Source organism: Opisthorchis viverrini, assembly GCF_000715545.1.
Source record: "Opisthorchis viverrini unplaced genomic scaffold opera_v5_507, whole genome shotgun sequence".
Classification (NCBI taxonomy): Eukaryota; Metazoa; Platyhelminthes; class Trematoda; order Opisthorchiida; family Opisthorchiidae; genus Opisthorchis; species Opisthorchis viverrini.
In genome coordinates this window covers 211,400-234,626 of record NW_008752171.1, presented here as the reverse complement: position 1 = coordinate 234,626, position 23,227 = coordinate 211,400, and the positions used below count along the sequence as shown (strand labels likewise).

The following is a 23,227-nucleotide window of genomic DNA, read 5'->3' as shown; positions in this document are numbered from 1 at the left end:
AAGGTGGGAAATAATCTTTACAATGCTTGCATTACCTTTGTTCCACATCTCATTTCCTATTTCGCAATGTAGATGTGACATTTTGAGTTTCATATGGTCATCCTAGAAGAGAAGACTATGAGCGCTGGTCACAAGCATGTATAGTGTCTTCCTCAGTGCTATCAACAAGTAATTACACCTAACTGCTTAGGTAGCATTTTGACGGTCTTAACTGGGCAAAGCCATTCGGGTGGCGGAACACAAAACACAGAAAATGCGGTTAGTGAATGGCACTGTATGCCGTAAATAGTAAACGCGAGAGAAAAAAGTTATGTTCAACTTCCGTACGGGACAGTATTCTTTCTACAGACAGCCAAGGAAATTGGACTACTGTCCAATTTGGAATAACACTTACAAGGATGTCCTGGAGCTATTACCAGAGTCCGGCTATTACCAGCGTCGTTTGAACGAAAAGACGATTATTAGAGGGCTTACGGAATCGCGGCTCAGCAATACCTAGCTCAGTTAAAACTGAGTTGAACTCGACTGAGGACAGCCATTTCGCCGTCGCGTAGGATTTTTTCCACACATTAATGCTGGCCAGCGCAGAAGTTTCAAGTCACATCTACACAAACATTTACTTAAGGGGCGTCTTAAAGGCCACTCATAAGCCGTTGTGTTTTAAATCGTTCAAAAGCAATCGTACTGCCTAATTTTAGCCACCCGTTGAGGTTTTATTGCATCGAGCTTATTCAACTTTTCTGTCAACCTGATACGCACCTCGCTTGAAGTTCGGAGGAGTAGGGGGGTTTTATTTGTGATTCATTTCCCGCCAAAGGACTTGTTTAAATATCAAACCCCCATCCAAGACCAATAGGCGACTCCTAAATAAATCGGTATGGACTAATGGTACACACACACAATCGCGAACGAATGGCGATTGTTTCTTGTCGCGTTGGATTTGCTTCTCAACTATCTGGAGTGGTTATCTAGACAGCAGGCGACTTGTTTCAATGCTGAGTTTTTGATTCGTTTGTCTACTTAGGCGTTCCTTACTCCGCTAGTGTATGCCATTTGTAGACTATCGTTTACGGGCAGTATTATTGGATACTAATGTTCCGTGTTAATCAGTCACCCTTTTCTAGAATTTTTTCCCACCAGTTCACACAGCTTAGACTAACCACTGACATGATCTCCAAGGGGTTGAAACGTATGTAATTTCATTAACGTAACGCTTGGAAGGAACTCAGACGTGTATCAAGACTACGGCTAAAGGGTAAAACAGGTATAGATTTCTTTGTCAATAAAAACCATAAGTCAAACGGTTAACATTTTGGTCTCACAGGGAAAAATGGCTAACAAAAAGGTTTTTCAGCTTCACCGAGATGAATTTCAGACTAATACGGATTCAACAAGTTGGTGACAGATGGATGGTGCCTACTAAGTTCACCAATCAAAACTTCGGCATATATTGGCATACTTGAGAAATGATACGCCCAGAAGTGTTCCATGTTTCAAATCATACGCAGAAATTTGACTTAGATATTGTTCTTCATCATGGGAGTATCAATCACTCCACTAAGGAAACCACAAGCGCAAACTTTCTCCAGCCAAAATTCATACTGTTCCCCCAGTTACTAATGTGTCTTTCAGCTTCAATAGGCTTCGTGATCGATGATATCACCATCGGTCACGGTCAGTAGTATGTAAATTTTACTTGCGTAGTACTTACCGGAGGACGCCCGTACCTCATTGAAAACTGGAATATGGTCCAGAATCCTTGAAAATTTGGTGTGGAACAATATGTGCTCAAATGTATAGAACATACCGTGGTCTCGTAATAAATGTTCACGGATGATTGTTCTCCGTCATCGCGGACAATGATTCTCTCATAAGATGTGCTCAGACTATTCCAGTGGTTTAATGCCTGTTATTTCTACCTTTTTAAGTAGTATGAATGAAATATACAAGCAACAATTAGGATACGTTCAATGCAGTCTCTCTAGGTACCATATTTATAGCAAAATAAGCTAATAAAGGCAATAAATGCCGTTATTCTTTAGCCTGTGGGCCAGTCACAGTGCTCAGTGAAGTTTATTCGTTTACATGACCTAAAGTTAATTGAATACCAAAACCTTTCCAGCTTAAAATGTTTATTTTCAGCTAGTAATTAATGTGCCGAGATGTGTTGTCGTCCCCAGTGACCTATTGTTAGCGTTTTTGATCGACTGAAGGAAACTGTACGCAAGCATGACTACTTTATAAGTCACGAGGCCAGCACCTAACCCTTTTGCATAGAATTCGTGCGCGTATTTCATCAAACTTCCTTAGTTTCTCTCACAATTTGTACTCAAATAAATCATGCTACAAATTTGAAAATAAAGAATCCAGTGACTGGAGTTGTGATCCTGCTTAGTATTTGACCTTCATCTTCCGAATAATATCCCCTTCGTCTCTGTTTATTATACGAATGTCAAAACTGGCCAACAGACCAACTTCCTCAAGACCACTCAGACTGCATGACTAAACCAGGGCCTGAGGTTTTCAAGTCTCCAACATATACTTTCCGGCTTTTTTATCCTAAGCCGCCATCCTTTTAGTCTTCCTGGGGCTGGTTAAAAGAGATTTCTTAATATTTCAACGTGATTCAGTTAATAAGTTTAGTGAACAATAAATTTCGCTTTAGGAGAACAGTACATGGGTAATAAAAGCACCACACAATAAAAGTATCATTCTTATCAGAAGGCCTTTTCAACTTGGGCTAGTTTTACATGTCCAACTGGTATTATCCAATTGACATTTGTAAAAGGTGCGCAATCTTCCATAGTTGAGGCAGAACGATGACTTGAGAATCATAAAGTCATGTTCAAATGATAAAATTAATTCTCGTTTATTCACAGATTTCATTCGTTCATTCAATTGTCAAGTGGCATGGAAATTGACTTCCGAAACACTGACTGCCATTCCCTACAGCGCCTCATGACTAACTTGCTATCAACAACATAGCAACAGTTCCGGAAAACAACCTACTAACTCTGAGCGCTCATTCGCCTCAGATCTAATAATATTCAAAATATCACGTGCGGAAGATGAACGGATATTGTTTTATTAATATCAGTTATTACGGGGTTAGAATAGGAACCCACGAGTATCCAGTAACTGAGAAACTGTACATATATTATGCCAACGGAAATGGGTAATGGTCGATAGGGAATCCGAGTTTTGGCACAAAAATGAATCTTTCAAACTGTTGTTCAACAAAAGATCATCGGCCATACAATAAAACAAATAAATACCAACTGTGAGAAAAGTCACTTGAAACTAGGTGCATTATGTCACGATGCTCTTAATGGTTACCTCAACTGAAGGCTGAAGCGCGAGAAAAATTTAATCTGTTTGGTTGGTATGTGTAAGAGAAACACAAAGGCCCTCAGTTGCAAGTTATTGTAATGGCGTGCAGCGATGTTTGGCCTTCGAATTGGTGGCGTTGTTTAGAGTATTTTTCAGACAATGGGTGTTCTGTCGTCTATGTAAGAGAAACACAAAGGCTCTCAGTTGCAAGTTATCGTAATGGCGTGCAACGATGTTTGGCCTTCGAATTGGTGGCGTTGTTTAGAGTATTTTTCAGACAATGGGTGTTCTGTCGTCACCTATTCCAGTTTCTTCCGCCTGAAGTTGTGACCTTTTGTTTTACCGAACCAGTTTTGGTTGCACGCCTCTTCCACTATTTTACCGTTCCGTTCAAACTATTGCTAATGAAAACATCAATCCCACTAAACCGGAGGGTTTGCGCACAGGGAGATTATTATAGACTATTACATTCATTGTTCCTGGGATTTTGCAAGTTCTTCTGTGTCACAGATATGGATCAGTTGCCTTACGCAGCTCAGAAAAAAATATTCCATACAACGCTCGAAACATTCAACTGAGAAGACGCCACTGGAGAAGCCAGTCAACACGCTATGCGAATTTCGTAGTTGAGGCATAAGTGATGTTATACCTCGCCAACTTGCGGGTCAGTTACAATGCTGATCAGCCTCTCAGGGCTGAAAAGTTGCGTTCAAACTACAAACCTGGAGTTTTGTAAAATGTTCACTTCTGGTGCTTTCCAAGAAAGATGAAACGGCTGTAAAACATTTCCAGGCTTTTCAGCAGTGACTGGCTGCATTTACTGGACAAAATTTCGGCATCAAATCTCCTCACACTACCAGAAATTGCATTTCCGTCTGGTTTTCTTCTGTCTAGATATCCTGAAGCTTACGCAGAATGGCGTATCTTGAGGCGTTTTCCCGCAGGGTACCCCTTTTTTATGACCGCAGCACTCTGGCTCTCCTAGTTCAATTCCGTCTTTTCTAAATTCAGCTGATTGAAAAGTTAGGGCAAGTAACCTTTAATCTACCTGTTCTGCTTCTTTGTTCTTCGAAAGATTACTAACTAATTTTAATTTAGCCAAACGAAAGTAGGTAGACAGACCTATCTTCCTCCTGATTATACCAATGTAATTGAACGCACCGTTTCGGTACTATGTGATGGGCAGTCTGGCAGTTGCACTCTTCGTTGTTCTATATCGTAGGATTTCGAACTTTCACACCTCGAAGTTTATTTGATGAAATTCTGGTCTTCTTTATCGAAAGTGAAATGTGTTTTATTTCTGTGCAACCTCAACAGACGGATCACTCAATCACTCTTTTGTAACTTCTTTTCCCGAGAGCTTACCGAGTCAGTTAATTAAGTATGAGCTCTAAATTCCAAATTCCAAGGGATTCATGTAGCTTGATCCACTGATATCCCAGACGAATTGAAGCACACACATTCAGTCGCTCCCTTAAAGATTTAGAAACGCTCGTGTTGCGTCAACGACCCTAATTAGTTTAAATGCTCCCACGGTCCTCTTTCCAGCTTCGTTTATTGTTTAATGTTACATTTTTTCTCGCATATCCGTCCTTTTCCTGTTCTGCCATAGAATAATCCCCACAATCTTATAGAAACTACCAACCAATTTTACATGCTGGCCTAGAAACTCTTGGTAGAATTTCCCCGTCTAATATACGGATTTCTCCAATTACGCTTGAGTGAACAAGCTAGTTTGTCTGTATTCATCATCCTCAGCAGTGCTACTGGTACTATAAATTTTCAACATTGTTTGCCCTTATTTCCCTAACTGAGAAGTTCCTCAGTCTACACAAAGATAGTGACGTCACAAGTATTTGAACGTTTTGATAGAAACACCAAAAGAAAATTTCCCGTTGCTATTGCTCTTTTTATAGCCCCAGCTCCGTTCTGTTTGTAGAGCCAATTATGTAACGAGAATTCGCTGGTATACTTTCAAACTGGTTTACCTTAGCAATAACTTACCTACTCAACCAAAATACCTGGAAGTGCCATGGAATGTTGGAAGTTTGTGTGGAAGCAGCAAATATCGCGAAAGGATCAATCAGACCCTGAGTAAGACGACTGATGGGTAGCCAATCACGTTATAGCCTAGAGGTACTCTTTGCAGACGGCATACGCACATGCAGGAAGAGAAGAGTGGCCCAACTCGCTGCGCACTGATGATGCCTGCTTGGATGGGACGAAACTATTGCAAGTTAATCACCAAGCTCAGCGAACAGAAGAGAAACCACTATCGATGGTTATTCTATCTACCCCTCTGTTTATATATCTCTTTATCTATCTGCCAACCCATTAACCCATCCGTTCACCCATCCATCTAGTAATCCATCCATCTGTCTATTCAACTTCTCGTGTATATATCAGGTCCTGTAGCAAGTAATAATTATGGTAAAAGTTCGAGTTAATTTAACCATTGATCGGCAACATGGCTGTGGTCTCACAGAAGACGACTTAGTGGATTCTAAGTTCGTTTTTCTGCCGATGTTCGAAAAACCCTAGCATAATTATTTGAGCTAGGAAGTTTACGAAAATTATCCTGATCAAGCCTGTGATTTTTTAAGATTTGTCACCATTAGACGGAGGTCAAAAAGTTTCTGAAATATCATGGAATCGCGTGCATCTTCGGTCACAGTGCCTACAAAAGTGGGGATGTGTGCCGGTCGTCTAACTGAACATATTGAAGCAGTTCCCAAGGCTAGATTTATTGTTTCACTTCATTGGTTTCTCTCAACAGACCGGGCAAGCATTGCAGTCGTTCTCATCAAATGGTATCTAGCTGGTGCGGCGAATACGTTCCTTCGAGCAGCATTGTGATACCCTCCGGTGCCAAATTTTGCTCTTAGTCTGATCGACTGTTCTGCTGCTATCAAAAAATGCACATCAATGGATGTGTCCATCCACGCACTCGATAGTTATTCGCACTCTTGTAAAGCTACATCTTCATTATCTGGTCTCAAAGTTCATTCCTTGAAATCATTTATCTCCATTTCATTCACTCTCTAGAGGTATCCCTCAAAGCCAAATGGGTTTAAAATAAAGCAACGTATTGCGGGTCGATTTACTGCCCGATGTCTCCAGCGGAATTCTCCAGGGTCCTCTTAAATACCAGCAATTCAGTAAGACGGTCTGACTAACTCTTATGTGTTTAACCCCGCGGATCCTTCCAGAGATTTTTCACCAACATGAATTCAATTGCATTGTGGGATTCTACACCATTCGAAAAACGACCACTCTGCTGTACACGCTTCTATCCTGCTACAGGTAATTTGTTCAGATTCCTGCCAGCAATATGGAAAGATCTTAATGCATCTGTCACTATTTGTCCATATAAACCCCGTTTATTTATGCACTCATTGTATAGACCACCCTCCAGGCAAGGATTTCCAGGAAACTGAGTCCAAACCGAGAGGGGTAGGAGTTTCCTGCAACAGGCAATTTGTTACAAACAGACAAAAAAGAGAATTTGCAAACTTTGGACACGACTGGTGTTATTGGTTTGGTTGAGCAAATTCAGAATGAAAATTGTAATGAAACGTGCGCTGACGTGGAGTGCACGGAATTCTACCAATGTGAGAGTGCGTATCACTGGTAAAAGTAACATAGGTTTGTAATTTGAAATCCGTGTAGTAAATTAGTGATTTGTCAAAATGTCTTTTTACTGACGTCAATGATTAATATAACTGCCAGAAAGTCACGAAACAAACTAACATGATGTTCCTCAAACTTTATGCTAATGCTCGAGTCCTTGTAACCGCTCGGTTTCGTTTCCGGATGGCTTGCTTTCGTCAGAACGGAACAATTTATTTTATATTTCCAGTGAATCGTTTTGCCTAGTGTTGTGTTTACTTTGCCATGAACATAACCGGTATCTCTCCTTTTTTAGATTTGTATGTTTAAAAAATTCAACTGCCGCTATTGTTCGTTTCAAGGCGCTCCTCTAATGAAACCTATTAAACTTGGAAGTTGAAATCCCAACGGACCTGAAAATAGCGGACCTGAATTTCACACATACGCAAACAGACAAGCCCAAATCGTCAGTGGGCGTTAAGCGGTTTTTTTATCACGTTTAAGTCCAGACTGTAAATATGTTAATATTTCAATGGCATTTGATCTCATGAAATTCCGTACTGTCGGGAATTCCAAACTGTTTCCCGGAACCGATATGAAAAGGAAGCCGACCAACGCCTGAAAGTGCCAACAAGCTCCTGCTTCGCTTCCAGAATTGTTTGTTGAAAATTTCTGTCGGTATTTCCACACCCCAAACCTTCACATGCCAGGAGTTGTAACAAAACTGAAAACCAAGGTTTTGTTTAAACACGAACTGTGACAGTGGTGCTCCAGAGTCCTCCAAAGCAAACTTCTTCACACCAAAGTAACGTCTGTTCATGACTTTCCATGCGACACCATTCATAGCCACATTCATCCACCACTGAACGACTACACGATTTTTCCAAGCATTTTGCTGAATGTGGTGCAGTCAGTTGTACTTCTGTAGCATGACAACACTCAAGCTGACGGATGTCTGAAGCTCTAATGCAGATCGACAGATTTCTGTTCGCTCTCAAGGGTCTTCCTCCTGATATGGTGCTACGTCTTTTCGACGTATATCACACCGTTAACGGAGTTCTACCACAACAAACGGCAAACAGCAGTAATGAGACAGAAGACATCCCAGTACACATCGCCATCTCCTTCATGCTTTTCTTTCTGTTAGCGACCGTTATGGATTAAACAGTATAGAGCGTTAGATATCAACAGACAACGTTGTTACCCGGCGACGCATTAAGGTATCAAAAGCATTTCGGTTATACACCCACAGATTATCTTACTATCAACTGGAGAGTTAACTACACATCAGCTGAATCTCTCCTTTATAATAATCTTCAAATGAGTATACGAAATCTGTCCCGCGTAACAGTTGGTAACATGTTCATTGCATTCGAAAGAATGTTGAGTCCAGGATATTTACTCATCAGATGTCGAACATAAAACCATTGGCTTCTGAAGTATCTGTGGTACCAGGAGGGACTGGTCGCCAGCATAATTCACATTCGATGGAAGCGATAACTTTAGTGCGATTTCACGTTCACTAAAGTGCGCCCCTCAAGCCATTTCATATCAAGCTGCATCCTTCAGAACAACAGAGTTGCTTCCGTGGGTGTGAGACATTTCATGGACCTGCTTCCATCCGCCAGCTTGTTTAAACTCAGCGACGGGACTGAAGATCTTAAACCCTTGGCCAAGTAAATAAGGTCAAGATTTTACAGTAGAAGTTCGGGGTGGCGACATCATCGGTGACAAAAAATCAGTTGTTCCGCAGTGAAATATGGATCTGATGATCGTTGTAACCGAACCTCCTCCTCCTCCTCCTTTCTGTATCGAAAGTCGGGAAAATTCACTGTTGAAAGCTAGAGTGTTGTGGAGATCACGCGTTTGCTAACGATGGCTCTTTGCGAGTGAGGAAACAGCCTCAAGATTACTGGCAACATGCGAGAATTTCAGTGTCTAACCATAAATTTGTTCAGTGAAAATTTAGTTGTCAGACCACAACTGATCTGTTTAAACCACTTGATTGGCCTCCTTGTGGCCTTGTTAAGACCCTGAATGTGATAAGATCACCAACCGCATGAGACTTCGTCACGTGAGCATGGTGGGATGGATCCACCTCTGCTCACTATTGAGACACTCGAATTGTGATCCAGTGATTTCCACAACGAAATAATATGATACGATTATGCACAGTACAGAGAAGAAAACATGGCCAAAGTATAATAGAACATTTAACATTTGCGACAGGTATTGCATTCGACTCATTCGTGGAGGGCTGAGAGTAGACCTAAAATACGTAGCAAGAGCAATAGGGAAATCGAGTAATCTATTCAAAGCGTACGACTATCACACCACTCTGTAGAAACCTGGCTCGCTTAGCATTCTGTTACTGTACAGTGTTGACTTCTGCCTCATATGTTTCATAGTGGGAAACTCGTCCGTCACTTTGGTCAGCGAATGTTTGTTTGTGGACTGGAAGAAAGAGCTTGTAATGAAGTGAATTCACCATATCAGCTCCCAAGTTGATCGGCGCCATCACCAGAAACGGAGAACTAAGTCACAAAAAGACCGAATCAATAAAACTGAATGTGCGTTTTCGCAGGATTTTTCTGTTATTGTGTCTCGGGTGGATGACGTATTTGTTGCATTCACGTTTATGGAAAAGCACAGGTTGAAACTTTAGCTTGAGTGTCCCCTCCAAGGAAGAGTGCTGTCCGTGTCTGTCCCGATTAATTTACAACGCTTGTGTAATTACTCCTGTTCGCGTGATACCATTCTTCCTAGGTGGGGAGCTCTAGTTCGGGAAAATGATCAGTCGTCGCTTGTAGTGGAATATTTGAAGTTGTCATTACCCAACTTTTTTCCACATAAAAGAACATCCGTTACGGTGCTCTCTCTATTTAACAACCCTTTGTTTCACTAATTATTCGCCAAATCAGCCGCATGGCCGTGCATGAGTTGCAAGTTATGGGTTGCTTTTCCCTGTGAGATGCAACTGAAGTGATTTTTCCCAAAAACCCATTGGGTTGAATAAAATTATCTGGTAATGATTTCCTCCGATCACTACGTCAGTGCCCGCCTTTCGTAATTCACTATTGTCAGACCACAACTGATCTGTTTAAACCACTTGATTGGCCTCCTTGTGGCCTTGTTAAGACCCTGAATGTGATAAGATCACCAACCGCATGAGACTTCGTCACGTGAGCATGGTGGGATGGATCCACCTCTGCTCACTATTGAGACACTCGAATTGTGATCCAGTGATTTCCACAACGAAATAATATGATACGATTATGCACAGTACAGAGAAGAAAACATGGCCAAAGTATAATAGAACATTTAACATTTGCGACAGGTACTGCATTCGACTCATTCGTGGAGGGCTGAGAGTAGACCTAAAATACGTAGCAAGAGCAATAGGGAAATCGAGTAATCTATTCAAAGCGTACGACTATCACACCACTCTGTAGAAACCTGGCTCGCTTAGCATTCTGTTACTGTACAGTACTGACTTCTGCCTCATATGTTTCATAGTGGGAAACTCGTCCGTCACTTTGGTCAGCGAATGTTTGTTTGTGGACTGGAAGAAAGAGCTTGTAATGAAGTGAATTCACCATATCAGCTCCCAAGTTGATCGGCGCCATCACCAGAAACGGAGAACTAAGTCACAAAAAGACCGAATCAATAAAACTGAATGTGCGTTTTCGCAGGATTTTTCTGTTATTGTGTCTCGGGTGGATGACGTATTTGTTGCATTCACGTTTATGGAAAAGCACAGGTTGAAACTTTAGCTTGAGTGTCCCCTCCAAGGAAGAGTGCTGTCCGTGTCTGTCCCGATTAATTTACAACGCTTGTGTAATTACTCCTGTTCGCGTGATACCATTCTTCCTAGGTGGGGAGCTCTAGTTCGGGAAAATGATCAGTCGTCGCTTGTAGTGGAATATTTGAAGTTGTCATTACCCAACTTTTTTCCACATAAAAGAACATCCGTTACGGTGCTCTCTCTATTTAACAACCCTTTGTTTCACTAATTATTCGCCAAATCAGCCGCATGGCCGTGCATGAGTTGCAAGTTATGGGTTGCTTTTCCCTGTGAGATGCAACTGAAGTGATTTTTCCCAAAAACCCATTGGGTTGAATAAAATTATCTGGTAATGATTTCCTCCGATCACTACGTCAGTGCCCGCCTTTCGTAATTCACTAAGTGTTTTCCGTTCGGGGCGGTTGCGTGCTTGTCTGTGAATTGCTGCTCTCGGAATATGTATTCCGATCATGGTAAATCAATGCTGGTAGATCGTGTCCCATTAGATGAGAATAATTCAAACACATGGTTATTAGTGTCTTCGTTTCGTGTATGTATCAATTAATTTACATGAATCGTTGAATGTTTGGGCGATCTGAAAAAAATGTGCCTAACCGACTTTGGGCGTAAAGCTGAAGGCCGTTCGACTACGGCCCTAAAATCATTCTGCAACGGACCATCACTGGATAAATTTCTCCTTCGTATGGTTGTGGATAAGCCATCTTCCGAAGTCCTTAAAGCATGCTTCCTACTACTTCCACACAGCAGAGAAAAGCCCAAAGAATACCTTGTTTGGCCAAACTTTTTATTTTTAGGGTTTGAACAACGAAAAATTTCGTTCCTTCATAACGTTGTCGTAAATAAACCTGGTTCACTGCGGTTGAACTGTCAAGGACGGCGGGTCGAGTGAGCGCCTGATGCATGTTCCAACCTGTTCCAGACCGTGGTTAGAATGAATTAGCAAACCATCATCGGACCGACACTCCTAGTATGTTCAACACGCTAGGACAAAGAAATATGATGAGGATAAATCTGCACGATATCAGTTTAAAAGTAGGTGTATGTTGATGGCACCAGTGAAGTGTGACGCGGTGAGAAGCGGCTAACCTTTGCTCCCAAACAACACGCCTCTCAGAATTGAGGGCAGCACCAACTACCATAAGGATTATTGCCGAGTCTTCTCCATGCATAATCGAAAAATTTCAGTCATCTACCTATCTTGTCTATCAGTCCAACATTAAAATTCGGATGACTGGACTATCATATTCCAATGTTCATATACGGTCATATACTCCCGAATAGTTGGTAGAGTAGCGAAGATGCCCGGGACTCCGTGCAAGGTCTATTTCCCTACCTGACTGGTCCATCGGATCTCATAACTGACATGCTCCCTTCTTCATGCCATTTAAGGCAAGTGACTTGACCCCGACAGAACTTATAGTATACGTAAAGGACCAAATGAGGTTAGACGAGTCCAGACGCCATCGTAGAAGGTTTGTTTTAACTCACTGAACGGAAAGTTACACATGCCATCCAAGCAATACTTATTATTCGAACTGTTAATTTGCTGTGGATTCCAATGTAAACATCCCTCCATTCTGGAACTTCTCAATATATACTCCTCATTTTTGTGTGATGTAATGTGAAACAGTGCCTTCGTGTAGTCCGTCCGAGAGCGCTTCGTTTTCGTTTACACTTCGAAGTGAGGAATAATCACTAGAACGGAAGTGGAAATTCAGCCAAAGCATTTATATTTGCGTGATAATCCCGAGAGATGTCACCGATCTCTGTCCTTCGATTAGTTGTTACGAAGCAAAAGTGGCTTCTGGATGCCTCGGTAGATCTGACGGCTCGAAGCACACCATGTAGGTCTGAGGGACTGTCAAATATAATTGGTGGATTGCACATCTTTGTAATGTACTACTCATAAGGTTGCTGAAAATCCGTCGACAGCCCACGACCGGTTTCGCCCTTTTTGGAGCTCATCAGGTAGGCGAAGTCCCCGGGTTTCCGTCAACCTTATGATCTACTTGAAACCAAATTGCACGAAATTCGCGAATATACACTCATTTGCAAACTAACTGTAAACATCACAGACGAGAGATTCAGCTGGGTTCCAGGTGAGCCTCTCGAAAAAACCAAATTAGTTTGCGAATGAGTGTATATTCGCAATTTACTTTCAAGTAGAACATAATGTTGACGGAAACCCGGGGACTGCGCCTACCTGATGAGCCCCAAGAAGGGCGAAACCGGTCGTGGGCTGTCGACGGATTTTCAGCCACCTTATGAGTAGTACATTACAAAGGTATACATGTATCGCGATATATCGAATATCGTAGTGACTGAAACATGAGGCGGCATTGGATTGCACCTTTAGGTAAGACAACTCTTTATAGCTGACACATAGCTCACACGCAAGCTCATTTGAAAACCTTTAGCCTCTTTCCAACAGTACCTAGAAACCCGATGTTATGTAAGACAAATCTACTCGCGATTAGCAGCATGCCATCTAGGAATGGTCGATGCAACTGCATCAATCGGTTTACTTTGATTAATCAAACGGACTGCCTGGTTTCCTACTTAATGGCTTATATTTAAAAAATCTAATGACCGGTAGGTAATAACTACCATTCCAGTTCGGTTGTATCGGCTCCATTTATTTTTCGTTCCTCCAGTAAATTATCAAGCCCCAAATCTTCGGTGAACGAAACTGTGGCAGCTACAACCACTGTACGAAAAGTACGCAATTATTACAGCTGACAATGATGAGGAAGATGATGATTCTATACACAGTAGAAATCCATTCCAACGAACTCGTTGGAACCTTGGAGAGTTTTTTATAACGGGTATCAAATAAACCGCAACCTCTTAATCTGACGCACTATGGCATAAAAATATCCTCCCCCTAATGCATTTTGGTGCACAAAGTTTCCATGTGAGTTCTGGGTGTGGGCAATTCATGCAAATTTAGCACAGAGACAGTGATGATGAACCATCAAGATGATATTTGTAACCAAAGGTTGTAACATCTACTCGATTGGATGAGGCTTTTTTACGCTAGGAATGTTGAGTGGCCTATTTATTTTCTACCGAATACATATTACTCATGAGTACGTCGATCACATCGTACGCTCAGCCTATTGAGTGGGTTCGCCGATCAGTGTCAGCAACAAATTGAATTTGGACATTTCGCTGAGGCAAGTAAAAAACGGAGCGCCCGTAGATCAACGTGAATCAAGTCGCAACGTTCCCCAACGAGCAAACACTTCATTATTAAGCACCCCGACTGAGGGAGTAGCTTGACAGCAGATAATTTCCTGTACTGACCCACTGGCTGTGATGGAAACGAATTCTCCAAAACCAAAAAGGAGATGAACCGGTGAATTCACCCTCCCGGCAAAAGCATAAAAGTGAAACCGCCCTGATTAGCGACCTGTAATCTTGGGCGACTGTCAAAGTGAACTGTTGATGTTATTGTTTGCCTTGATGTACACGATTGAGAACGTTTTCATAGGACTTGAGTAGAATCGAAAGACAATCCAGATAGAACACGCACAGCACTAGTGATTCGGGCTTGTCACAATTTCGGTACATGTTCAACGCTAATGAGCTTCGAATGTGAATTGAGGCAACGCGAGATTATTCGATGTTACCCTCAGCATAAGTATAATCGCATGTCCGTAGAAGTTCAGTCTGGGAGCATGTACAATCAAATTACGAATCTTGTCCCATGTTTGACGGAGGTGCTTCGGGAATCCAAGTCAGATTTGTCAACTTATGCAACCAATATGCCTATATTCGTTGCATACCAAAAAGTCCTTTAACAATGGGACATTTTGATGCGTGTAGGTCATCACGCAGCTGCCAAAACACACTCCCCACGCATCCTGATGAAGAGAACGGTAGGTTATCAAAAAAGATGAATATCCTAATAAGACATTTCCAGTCTTGAATGACCAAACTAAATGCGAAAGCCGTCTTAACAAAGACAAAACGAAACAGGCTGAGAAAAATACACTTCTAACCTTCAAGCCGATGAAAAATGTTGGCAGACCACCTTTTTATAACATCGAAAGCCTAGGACCTGCTATTCTGGGGTCCTATGGACTACCTAAAATCCGTAAACCAGACCGCCCGCTTGAAGCATTTTCAAAATCTCCGGATCCTTATGTCATGCCACGGTTAAATACTTGGCGGAAATCCTCCAACCGATTTGTCGTAGGATTCGTCAATACGGTCTTCGAGATACGTTTATACTCGTAAACGCGTTCATGGAAGTAAATGTTAGAATTATCTTTCTTGTTCACTAACGTACGCACACACAAACCATCTGTGTGATCATCCCTGTGACTACGTATTGCGGTGCACACCTGGTAAGTAATTTCAGTCCAAAGAAACGCTGTACAAGCAAGTGGATGACATCCTAATGGGTTCTCTACCAGTCCCCTCCTCGTTTACGAATTTGTGTGGCACTCGGATAAACATTAACCCCAGAAAATATTAAACTATACTGGTGATATGTAGACGGCATATTCGCCATCACCGACAAATCTTAAAGAATCTCAGTCAGCTGTGCAAGAGAATGACCGAGCACAACACATTGTGGCTGACATTTTGGATCAATGATTTCCACTACCAGCGCAAGTCTCGCTCACTTGGTTGATACAAGTCATTTGATTGATTCTAACAACCTTTTCCGAATAGTATACGCAGTGCCTATCTAGCGTTCAATATCGATGTCTCGCCGAAGTTGAGATAATCGAAATTCACTCACGCATATCACGGCGTTCAGACGCGCATTGAATCTAACATGGTCTACTCACGTGACCGATGGCCGCTCCGGCCAATCGATCGTGACGCAAACAGTTCTCATACTTTTACCCGTAGACTCCAGTTTACGTCTATTTTACTTATATGGACCATTCGCTTTGAACTCAGTAATCCCTCGAAGAAATTGCCAAAATACCGAGTCATTAAGTTGTGTTTTGAACTCGAAGTTTGTAAGATTGTAATGCTGTCACTAGAGCTAATTTTCGCACGGCGTACTGAACCACCTCATCGTGGTGCCGGCTGGATAGCCTGGACGTCAGTCTGGGTGAGCTGAGTTTGGCAACTCCAGACAGGGCTAACCACCCTATTCGGTTTCAATGTGCTGGTTACTTTCGACAATGTACAATAACGAATCATCTGGCCTCTCCATACTAGTTCCGACCAATACACAGGATATACTCATGGGGTTCACGTGCTCAACTGCTACAAACCGACAGTCCACCGTCGAGTTCACTTCTACGAAAGTGTTGGTATACGGACGTGGTCACCCAATTGGCCTGCGCTGATTGTTTCCGCCTTTTTCTGACAACGATTGGCCTCAGTCAACACTGCAAGAACGCACATTCCACCCAGCACAGTGTAGATAAGCTTGGTCAAATGAGGAATTCCGGTCTCCGCTGGTCCCAACATGAGTCAAAATCGCTCTTGCGTCTGGCTAATAATTTATATTCGTCTTATGACATGCGAACCGCGCAGTTTTTGAGAATGGAGTAGTATCTTCCTGGTCGATCGGCTATCAACATCAGAACCAGGTTACGGGTGCTCAACTGGCAAACACAACTGGACGAATCACCGTCTGGTTGCCCTGACCAAATCATCGGTCAGACAGCGGAAACTGCCAGCAAGTTTGTGAACATAAATTGTGAAGTAACCAAGCATGGCCCTTCATAAGACATCACCTGAAGGAAAGAAACATAAAACACAATATTAACCGCAATGGCTTGGGCACTGTATCTGTCGGATATTATTGCACGAATATCATAACCCATTATGGTGACTGCATTCACAAGAACAAGTGTACTATTTCGAAAGCACTAGTCGGTATGAAGGTGGACAGAGTAATGAGACTCATACCGTTATAATGATCGTCATTACACCGAAGTCAGGCCCTTACTTTATAAATGACTATTTTGTTCACCATAAGAAAAAATCGTTCAGTTGCAACACCCTTTCGGTGCCTAACTGCCACGCCACCCAAATATTGCACGATGGCTGGGATACTGTCAGGTTGTCCAAACCAGAGTCAAGAGGCGGAGGTCGGGTTCAAACCACGGAACTTCCGGTCAGTAAATTCGCGACCTAACCATCCGGGCCTTGTTCACTGTAACGAAAAACTCACTGTAATTAACCGATTTCAGAATCAAGCAGTGCTTGTTATGACGGTAGCGTAATGTATTTCGACCATGTAGATGGCTACATTGAAATCAGTGGATTCATTTTACAAAAAAATTGTCATCATTGATAGCGATTCACCAGTAGCAGATACTGGTGTAACCGTGAGGAAGGATGTCTTATGAGCCTTATGTGCAACAGTAGAGAGATAGGCACAGCTAAACCTCATATGGAGTAAGATGTCATCTGTCAAAGTGACGCAATATCCATTGCGGACCTCACACAACAAGAATTCAGCACACAGCGGCAAACGAAATTTAGCTGGCCAGTTAGGCTACAAAACGAAACATGAAGAACACTTGAATCGGATAAGTGCCATGCCCTGCAAGGTTTCTAACCCCGTTTCGGGAAAGTAAAGCGGACTTTACCCAGGAAGGCGCTGAAGTACCCCAGCACCCAGCTTGACTGTGGACTCTTTCACTTCTCGCAAACATGTCGTAAGCCATACCTCCTGACTCACCCAGGGTGGGTTAGGAATGACTAAGCATCTTCGTTGACAGACAGTTGGTGGGCTTGCCCAGTACATGTACTTTTTCGCTTCTCATGGAATGGTCACAATATACTCGCCTAAGCTACCCGATGCAGTCGACTAACTCCTGCTATGCTACGAAGACCCCGGTAAATAAGAGTTTCAGAACATATAACACCTTCTCAGTGAATTAAGGGTGCCCTCATATTTGTTTTGTACACCAAGCCCTTAAGGTGTTAGTTAGTTCCGGAGGCCTTCTTAGACTCAACACTTTCTAACGCCCTTTTTCGTTGACTCAATGAAGCACCGATTGAATTGACGCACCCCTCAGCTCAGACAGCTAACGACTTTATGAAGTGTGCGTCTTCAATCCTTTTAAATTCGGTCAAAATAGCCATATAGCAAGTTCTTCCAATGACTCATTAGATGGTCGTGCTTTCCGTATGGGTCTCGACTTAAATGCAGTAGAGGGAATTTGAGCAGTGTAAAGCAGATGCTAGTTTTGCCTGACTATGTTTTTCTGTCTGCACCACAGGCTAACAGTAGACAACGTTTGTTACGTTAACGAAAGTCTGAAATACAGGAAGCTCGAAATAAAATGACAACCGTATGCAGGGCTGACGCAATAGAACCATCTAACTCAGAGAAAAGTGGAACCGTGGAACCGCAAACTTAACAGAAAATCCGTCATACTGAAAGACTACTCCATGGACCCTTACAAAGACCAATTCTCTAATACTCTTTAACTCATTACTGTATTACAAAAACCACTACTACTGGACGATCAGGTGGTTCAGTTAACTTGTATTCCATTCATTACATTGAACAGATACGTTCACGACGAATGCGCCATAACGCTTTCAGTGAGAAAAGGACGAGTTTGAAACCCAAGAAATCGACACCACTGAAACGCGGCAAGTGACGGCGTCACTGCTTGCTCACGACTGACAGACATGATGGAACAACACACTCTAGGCGAAGCTCAGAACTTACAGAAATATCTTGAAGACCTGGGAATAGGCACGAAGGAGCCACGGGGGGAGGGAAGTAGCAGCTCTCCGACCAAGTATATGTAGGGGAACTGGCATATCTAGAGTCAAATGCCCTTTTAAAGTCGATGAAAACCCCAAGTGGCCGATAGTACGGTACTGTCAAGCCATTTGACATGCGGTCAATGCATCATCTAGCCGGACGGAATCTTCCTTTGAGCCCTCGAACTCGTGCTTCACGTGCCAGGGCTCGACGTCGTAGTATTATGAGGCCAGTAGTCTCTTGTGATAGGCGTTAGGCTGATACCTTTATGTTTGGAACAGTCGCTTCATTTGCCCTGCTTAAAAGGAGATACAGTTACTGATTGGTCCCCGTTGCCTGGAACGCAATTTTGTTTCCAAGTAAGTTCAGAACAATCTAGTTATGGTAGAACACAAAAAAAGGACTGAATTTCATCTCGTTTGGTAGCCCGATGGTGCTTAGGGGCGTAAAGGTACGTAAGTAATTTATATACCGACGGGGGAACCCAACCCGCAGACCACGGATGGAGTTGAGTGGATCAAATGAAAGAGAGGAACAGGAGCATATGGCCAACTAGCCATTAATCGGAGATATTCTACCCAGAGATTAGGATACACTGGGCATCCAATAATTTCTTCGCTTAACTCACATTAGATGTTTTACGAAGTGGAAGCGACTGCTCTGAGGTACAACGGTTAGCATGTGTGCTGGGAAACACATGCATCATATATGTAGCGGTGGTTGCCTCTTCTTGGGTACGGCTGACCTATTTTGAACAGACCCGTTTCAAAGCATCACGTTTTCATCATGTTTTTTTTACTTCCGTGGCCCAGAGGGCTTTTCAACTGTTAAAAAGACTGTTTTTAGGTTCACCACGTAAAATAAGCGTGGTCTGAATCAACCTAGAATGTTCGTCGGCACACTAATGAGCCCCGCCATTTGTTTCCAAGGTAGTTGTTCAGCAGCAGCGGGACATCTGATAGCGCAAGGCCGTCCACTGCGCCTATTACCACTACCACTGAGTAACACCTGGTGGTCAACACGGAGTTGTGAAGAACATTCACCATTATCATTACGTCTGCGTTCTTAACTAAAGTTGCCACTAAATCGCACATCGCGTGAACTGGAGACCCCTGCATGTGCACTGAAATCTCCCGTGAGCAGGATTATGGTTGAACTTTTGGTGGTGGATAAATGGAATTATTGGTTATCACCGAAGTGTATTTCACGAAATCAGTGCTAAAGTTAGTTGATGCATTAAGATAAATCACAAATCTAATAAAGTAAGACCTCAGCGCATGAGCTGAGAGCTATACTAATAGCGGTTTAGCGAGTCGCAGCAGTTGAAGAGTCACCCGAAGTTGAATAGAGCCCCAAAAACGAGGACGATCACAGTCCTCAATCAAAAGTTATGATTTAAAAGCCTAACCACAAAATCGTAAAACTGCCGTCGTAGGTTAAATTTCCAGGAGTAAGTTGTCATACTTGTTTCAAAACCCATCCTGGAAGAGGCCAGCAGACTACTTGTCAAGCCTCTGTCGACTGACAACCTGAGATCAGAAATGCTATCGAGCCGCATGAGTACCGTCCGCTATAGTTTGTTTGGTTTCTAAAGGACGCAAACCGTAACACCGTGATAACATCTAGTGGCTTTATGATGGAAGCGGGTGGTTCAGCCTACTGTCGAATCGGGGATCTTGACAAGCAACACAACACTGAATCTGTTGACGATGTACATAGGGCACCTAGGTAAGGCTTTTATGGGACTGTTGAAAGCGCGACCAAATAACTGACCAGTGTTCCATTCACCTGGTAATTTTTCCACCCAATCCGCGATAAGCTATACTGATGCCTCAAGTGTTCCAAATTACTTACAACAGTAAACCAAAAACTGTCGCAGCAGTCGCTGTCCCGGTACACCGTGCCAATGTTGACTATATCTCTCATGCTACCCAATTTTTTGGTAACCAAAACTATGGCAGTTGTAGCCAATGTACCCAGGGTACACGGTTGGTAACTGATGAAGAAAGCGAACTCAGAACGAAATTCGAGCGTTGGGACAAAACTCACTCCCCATTGAAAGCGACCGGATAAATCAAATAATTAGATATGACAAACGTAGACTACATCTAAATGTTTGCCAATCCAAAATGACACCCATGAGGCGGAATTAAACTAAACTCAAGTCTAGTGGACCCCATCCGGACTTCCTGTTATAATTCCGTCGTCGCACCACAAATTTTCTCGGATCTGATTGTTGTTTCGCTGTCAGTATCCATAAGAGCATCGTTCCAAGGTTTGCCCGCTATAGTTGCGTAACCAATTTAATCCAACCATTTAGAAAACCTTGTCCATGAGGAATTGTCGGGATATCCCGGAGGAAAGTTTCTCGCTGAGGCAATGTGATGGAGCAGTTGGTTGCCCTCATTTGGTTCATAGCCCTGGATACTCACGTTGCTCTACTCTCCCTCCACCCAGCGACAGTTAACATATGTCATGTGGTACAGCTATCGTAGGCGTCCTGCGTGATAGGTGGTGGAATAGTGTTTTCTTACGGCTAGTCCGTGGCTGTATTGAATTCGAGGCCTAGTAAACCCATCGATAGCGAGCAAACAGTGTGCCTAACCGGTGGAACGTGCGGCAGCTTTCATCTCACACCGGATCTGTAGAAGACTAGGGGACACTATAAGCCAAATTTTGTCACGAGATCACAGAAGTAGCCTTTCTGAGGAATTCAAGCACATCCAGGACGTAACCCATTTGTGTTTATTTCATCGGGTGGCATGGTTGATCAACGAATAGTTCACCTCGAAAGCGGGTGAAATTCCTTTAAGAATAGACAATGCAGGATGTTTCTGTGTGAAATAGGTTGATGCAATAAATACTTTCCGTACGAAGGTACCATAAACTAAGTACAGCCGCCGCCTTCCATCCATAGTACCATATCACTATCGCAAATTTTTATTGATACTAGGCAGGTCTTCACAAATCGAACTTGGAAACGTTAAACTTGTCGCGTAAACATCCTTATTGAATGTGTCACTAAGATGCCAGTACGTGTGTTCTGGTTGTTAAAATGCTGAGACAGCTGCGAACAGGCTGCTTTTTCTCAGATGAATCATCAACCATCAATAATCAGTCGAGCTAGCATTTTCCGAACTGTACTTACGTGAGCATGGTTCCATTATCTGCCCTCTAGATCGGAATCCGACCACGTTACTCAAACACATTCTAGAAATCTGCGCCAAAACTCATATTCCCAGCGTATAAAATAATCGCAATTAACAACACTCGTTAGTTAGACCTTTTAGTCGAACAGTCCGTTGACCACAAAAAGCAAATCATTCGGATAGGGTACATAGCGGCAATACAACCCGAAAGGACCATGATGCCATACATACAAAATGAGTAATGTAATCAATCAGATCAGTCCAAGCTAATAAGTTTGGTCAACGGAAAAGACCTGAAGACGAACCTAGAGATACTTTAGTTACCTCTGTAACGGTACCTAGATGGAACCGCCGCATACAAAAGAAACTTAGAAGTTCGTGACAGTGCTAAAACACAATCCAAAAGAACTTAGAAGTTCGTGACAGTGCTAAAACACAAGTGCTCCAAGAGTGGACCGAGCGCGAAGCTTATCTATGCTAAATACGGTGGTGAAGTTTAAGTTTACTGTAAAATGTATCACCCATATTCCAATTTATCGAAGAAAAAAGTCGTACGCTTAAATTTCACGTAGTGTAATCATGGGTCGGCAACACTTCAAAAAGCCGTGAAATAATTACGTGTCCAACTTGTTTTTCGTTTCTTTAAAAGGTACACCAGGGGGTCCGTACTGGAAAAGAGATGTTGAGAGGAACAGAAATTGTACCTTCTCCCATATGCACCGCAGATCCCTCTTCATAGCATAAGCATCTTCACCATCAGCATAGTACTTTGGTTCCACGTCAGCCACACTTATTAGGACAGAAATGGACGATACAAACTTGTGTAGCCAACTTACACAAAGTGGAGTGTTTTCTTATATAAAGTCAGTGCAGCTCTATTACTTTTCCGCACATGGAGGGACACGTATCTCGCATGAAAATTCTCAACCATCGCTCGTGAAGCAAAGTTCATAAGGGACTGAGCAATACCCAAACGTCTGTAAGGGCGCTTGACAGCCAAAGAGGTGATATGTCCATAAGGGACGTCTTCGGGATCCTCTTCCCTAGAAAGACAGTGATAGAGTTAACAAAACTTTCGTTTCCACCAACATCTTTGCCAGAACATATCCGACAATCTCTCCATCATCTGTCTCAGCAACATAAGAGAGTTGTGGCCAAGACAATCCATGATAAAAATAGTACTTCATTTGGTAATTCTCCGGCAGGCAGTCCAGATTGCAATCGCGCATATTTAAAAGGTCAGTTGGCTGTTTGCTTGATCAGGCCCCATAGAACATGAAACTCACCCGTGCATTCCGAATGTTCATTCCTGATCCCGTAAACTATTGGATTCTAAGAAGAAGCCTATAATTCAGACCTGAAAAAAGAACCGAGTATTTTTATTGGGTTATAAGCAATGCGTCCTGTACATGTGAAACGTACAGGAACCAAAAAAAAACTGCACTTGAACTCGCAGTCTGTAACCGCAAACCAAGCGGACGACGACCTTTATATGTAGTTTGATTTAGTGTTTAAGACGAGTTTACGCTATTTCCTTACCTCTGATGCATGAGGCACCTAACCGTTGAGCTGTAATGTCATTTTATTAAGTTCATGTGGAATTATGAATTCTGTCCATAAGCCAGTATTCAG

General features: G+C 42.6%; 1 protein-coding gene across 1 annotated transcript; it reads right to left on the bottom strand.

Moving 5' to 3' along the window:
• Positions 1-22,209: 22,209 nt before the first annotated feature.
• Positions 22,210-22,902, bottom strand: T265_11503 (hypothetical protein; the record flags this gene model as incomplete). Its single annotated transcript, XM_009178173.1, has 4 exons — positions 22,210-22,384; positions 22,432-22,638; positions 22,685-22,842; positions 22,882-22,902. The coding sequence occupies 4 exons, from the start codon at positions 22,900-22,902 to the stop codon at positions 22,210-22,212; spliced, it is 561 nt and encodes a 186-aa protein (XP_009176437.1).
• Between the last annotated feature and the right edge of the window lie 325 nt (positions 22,903-23,227).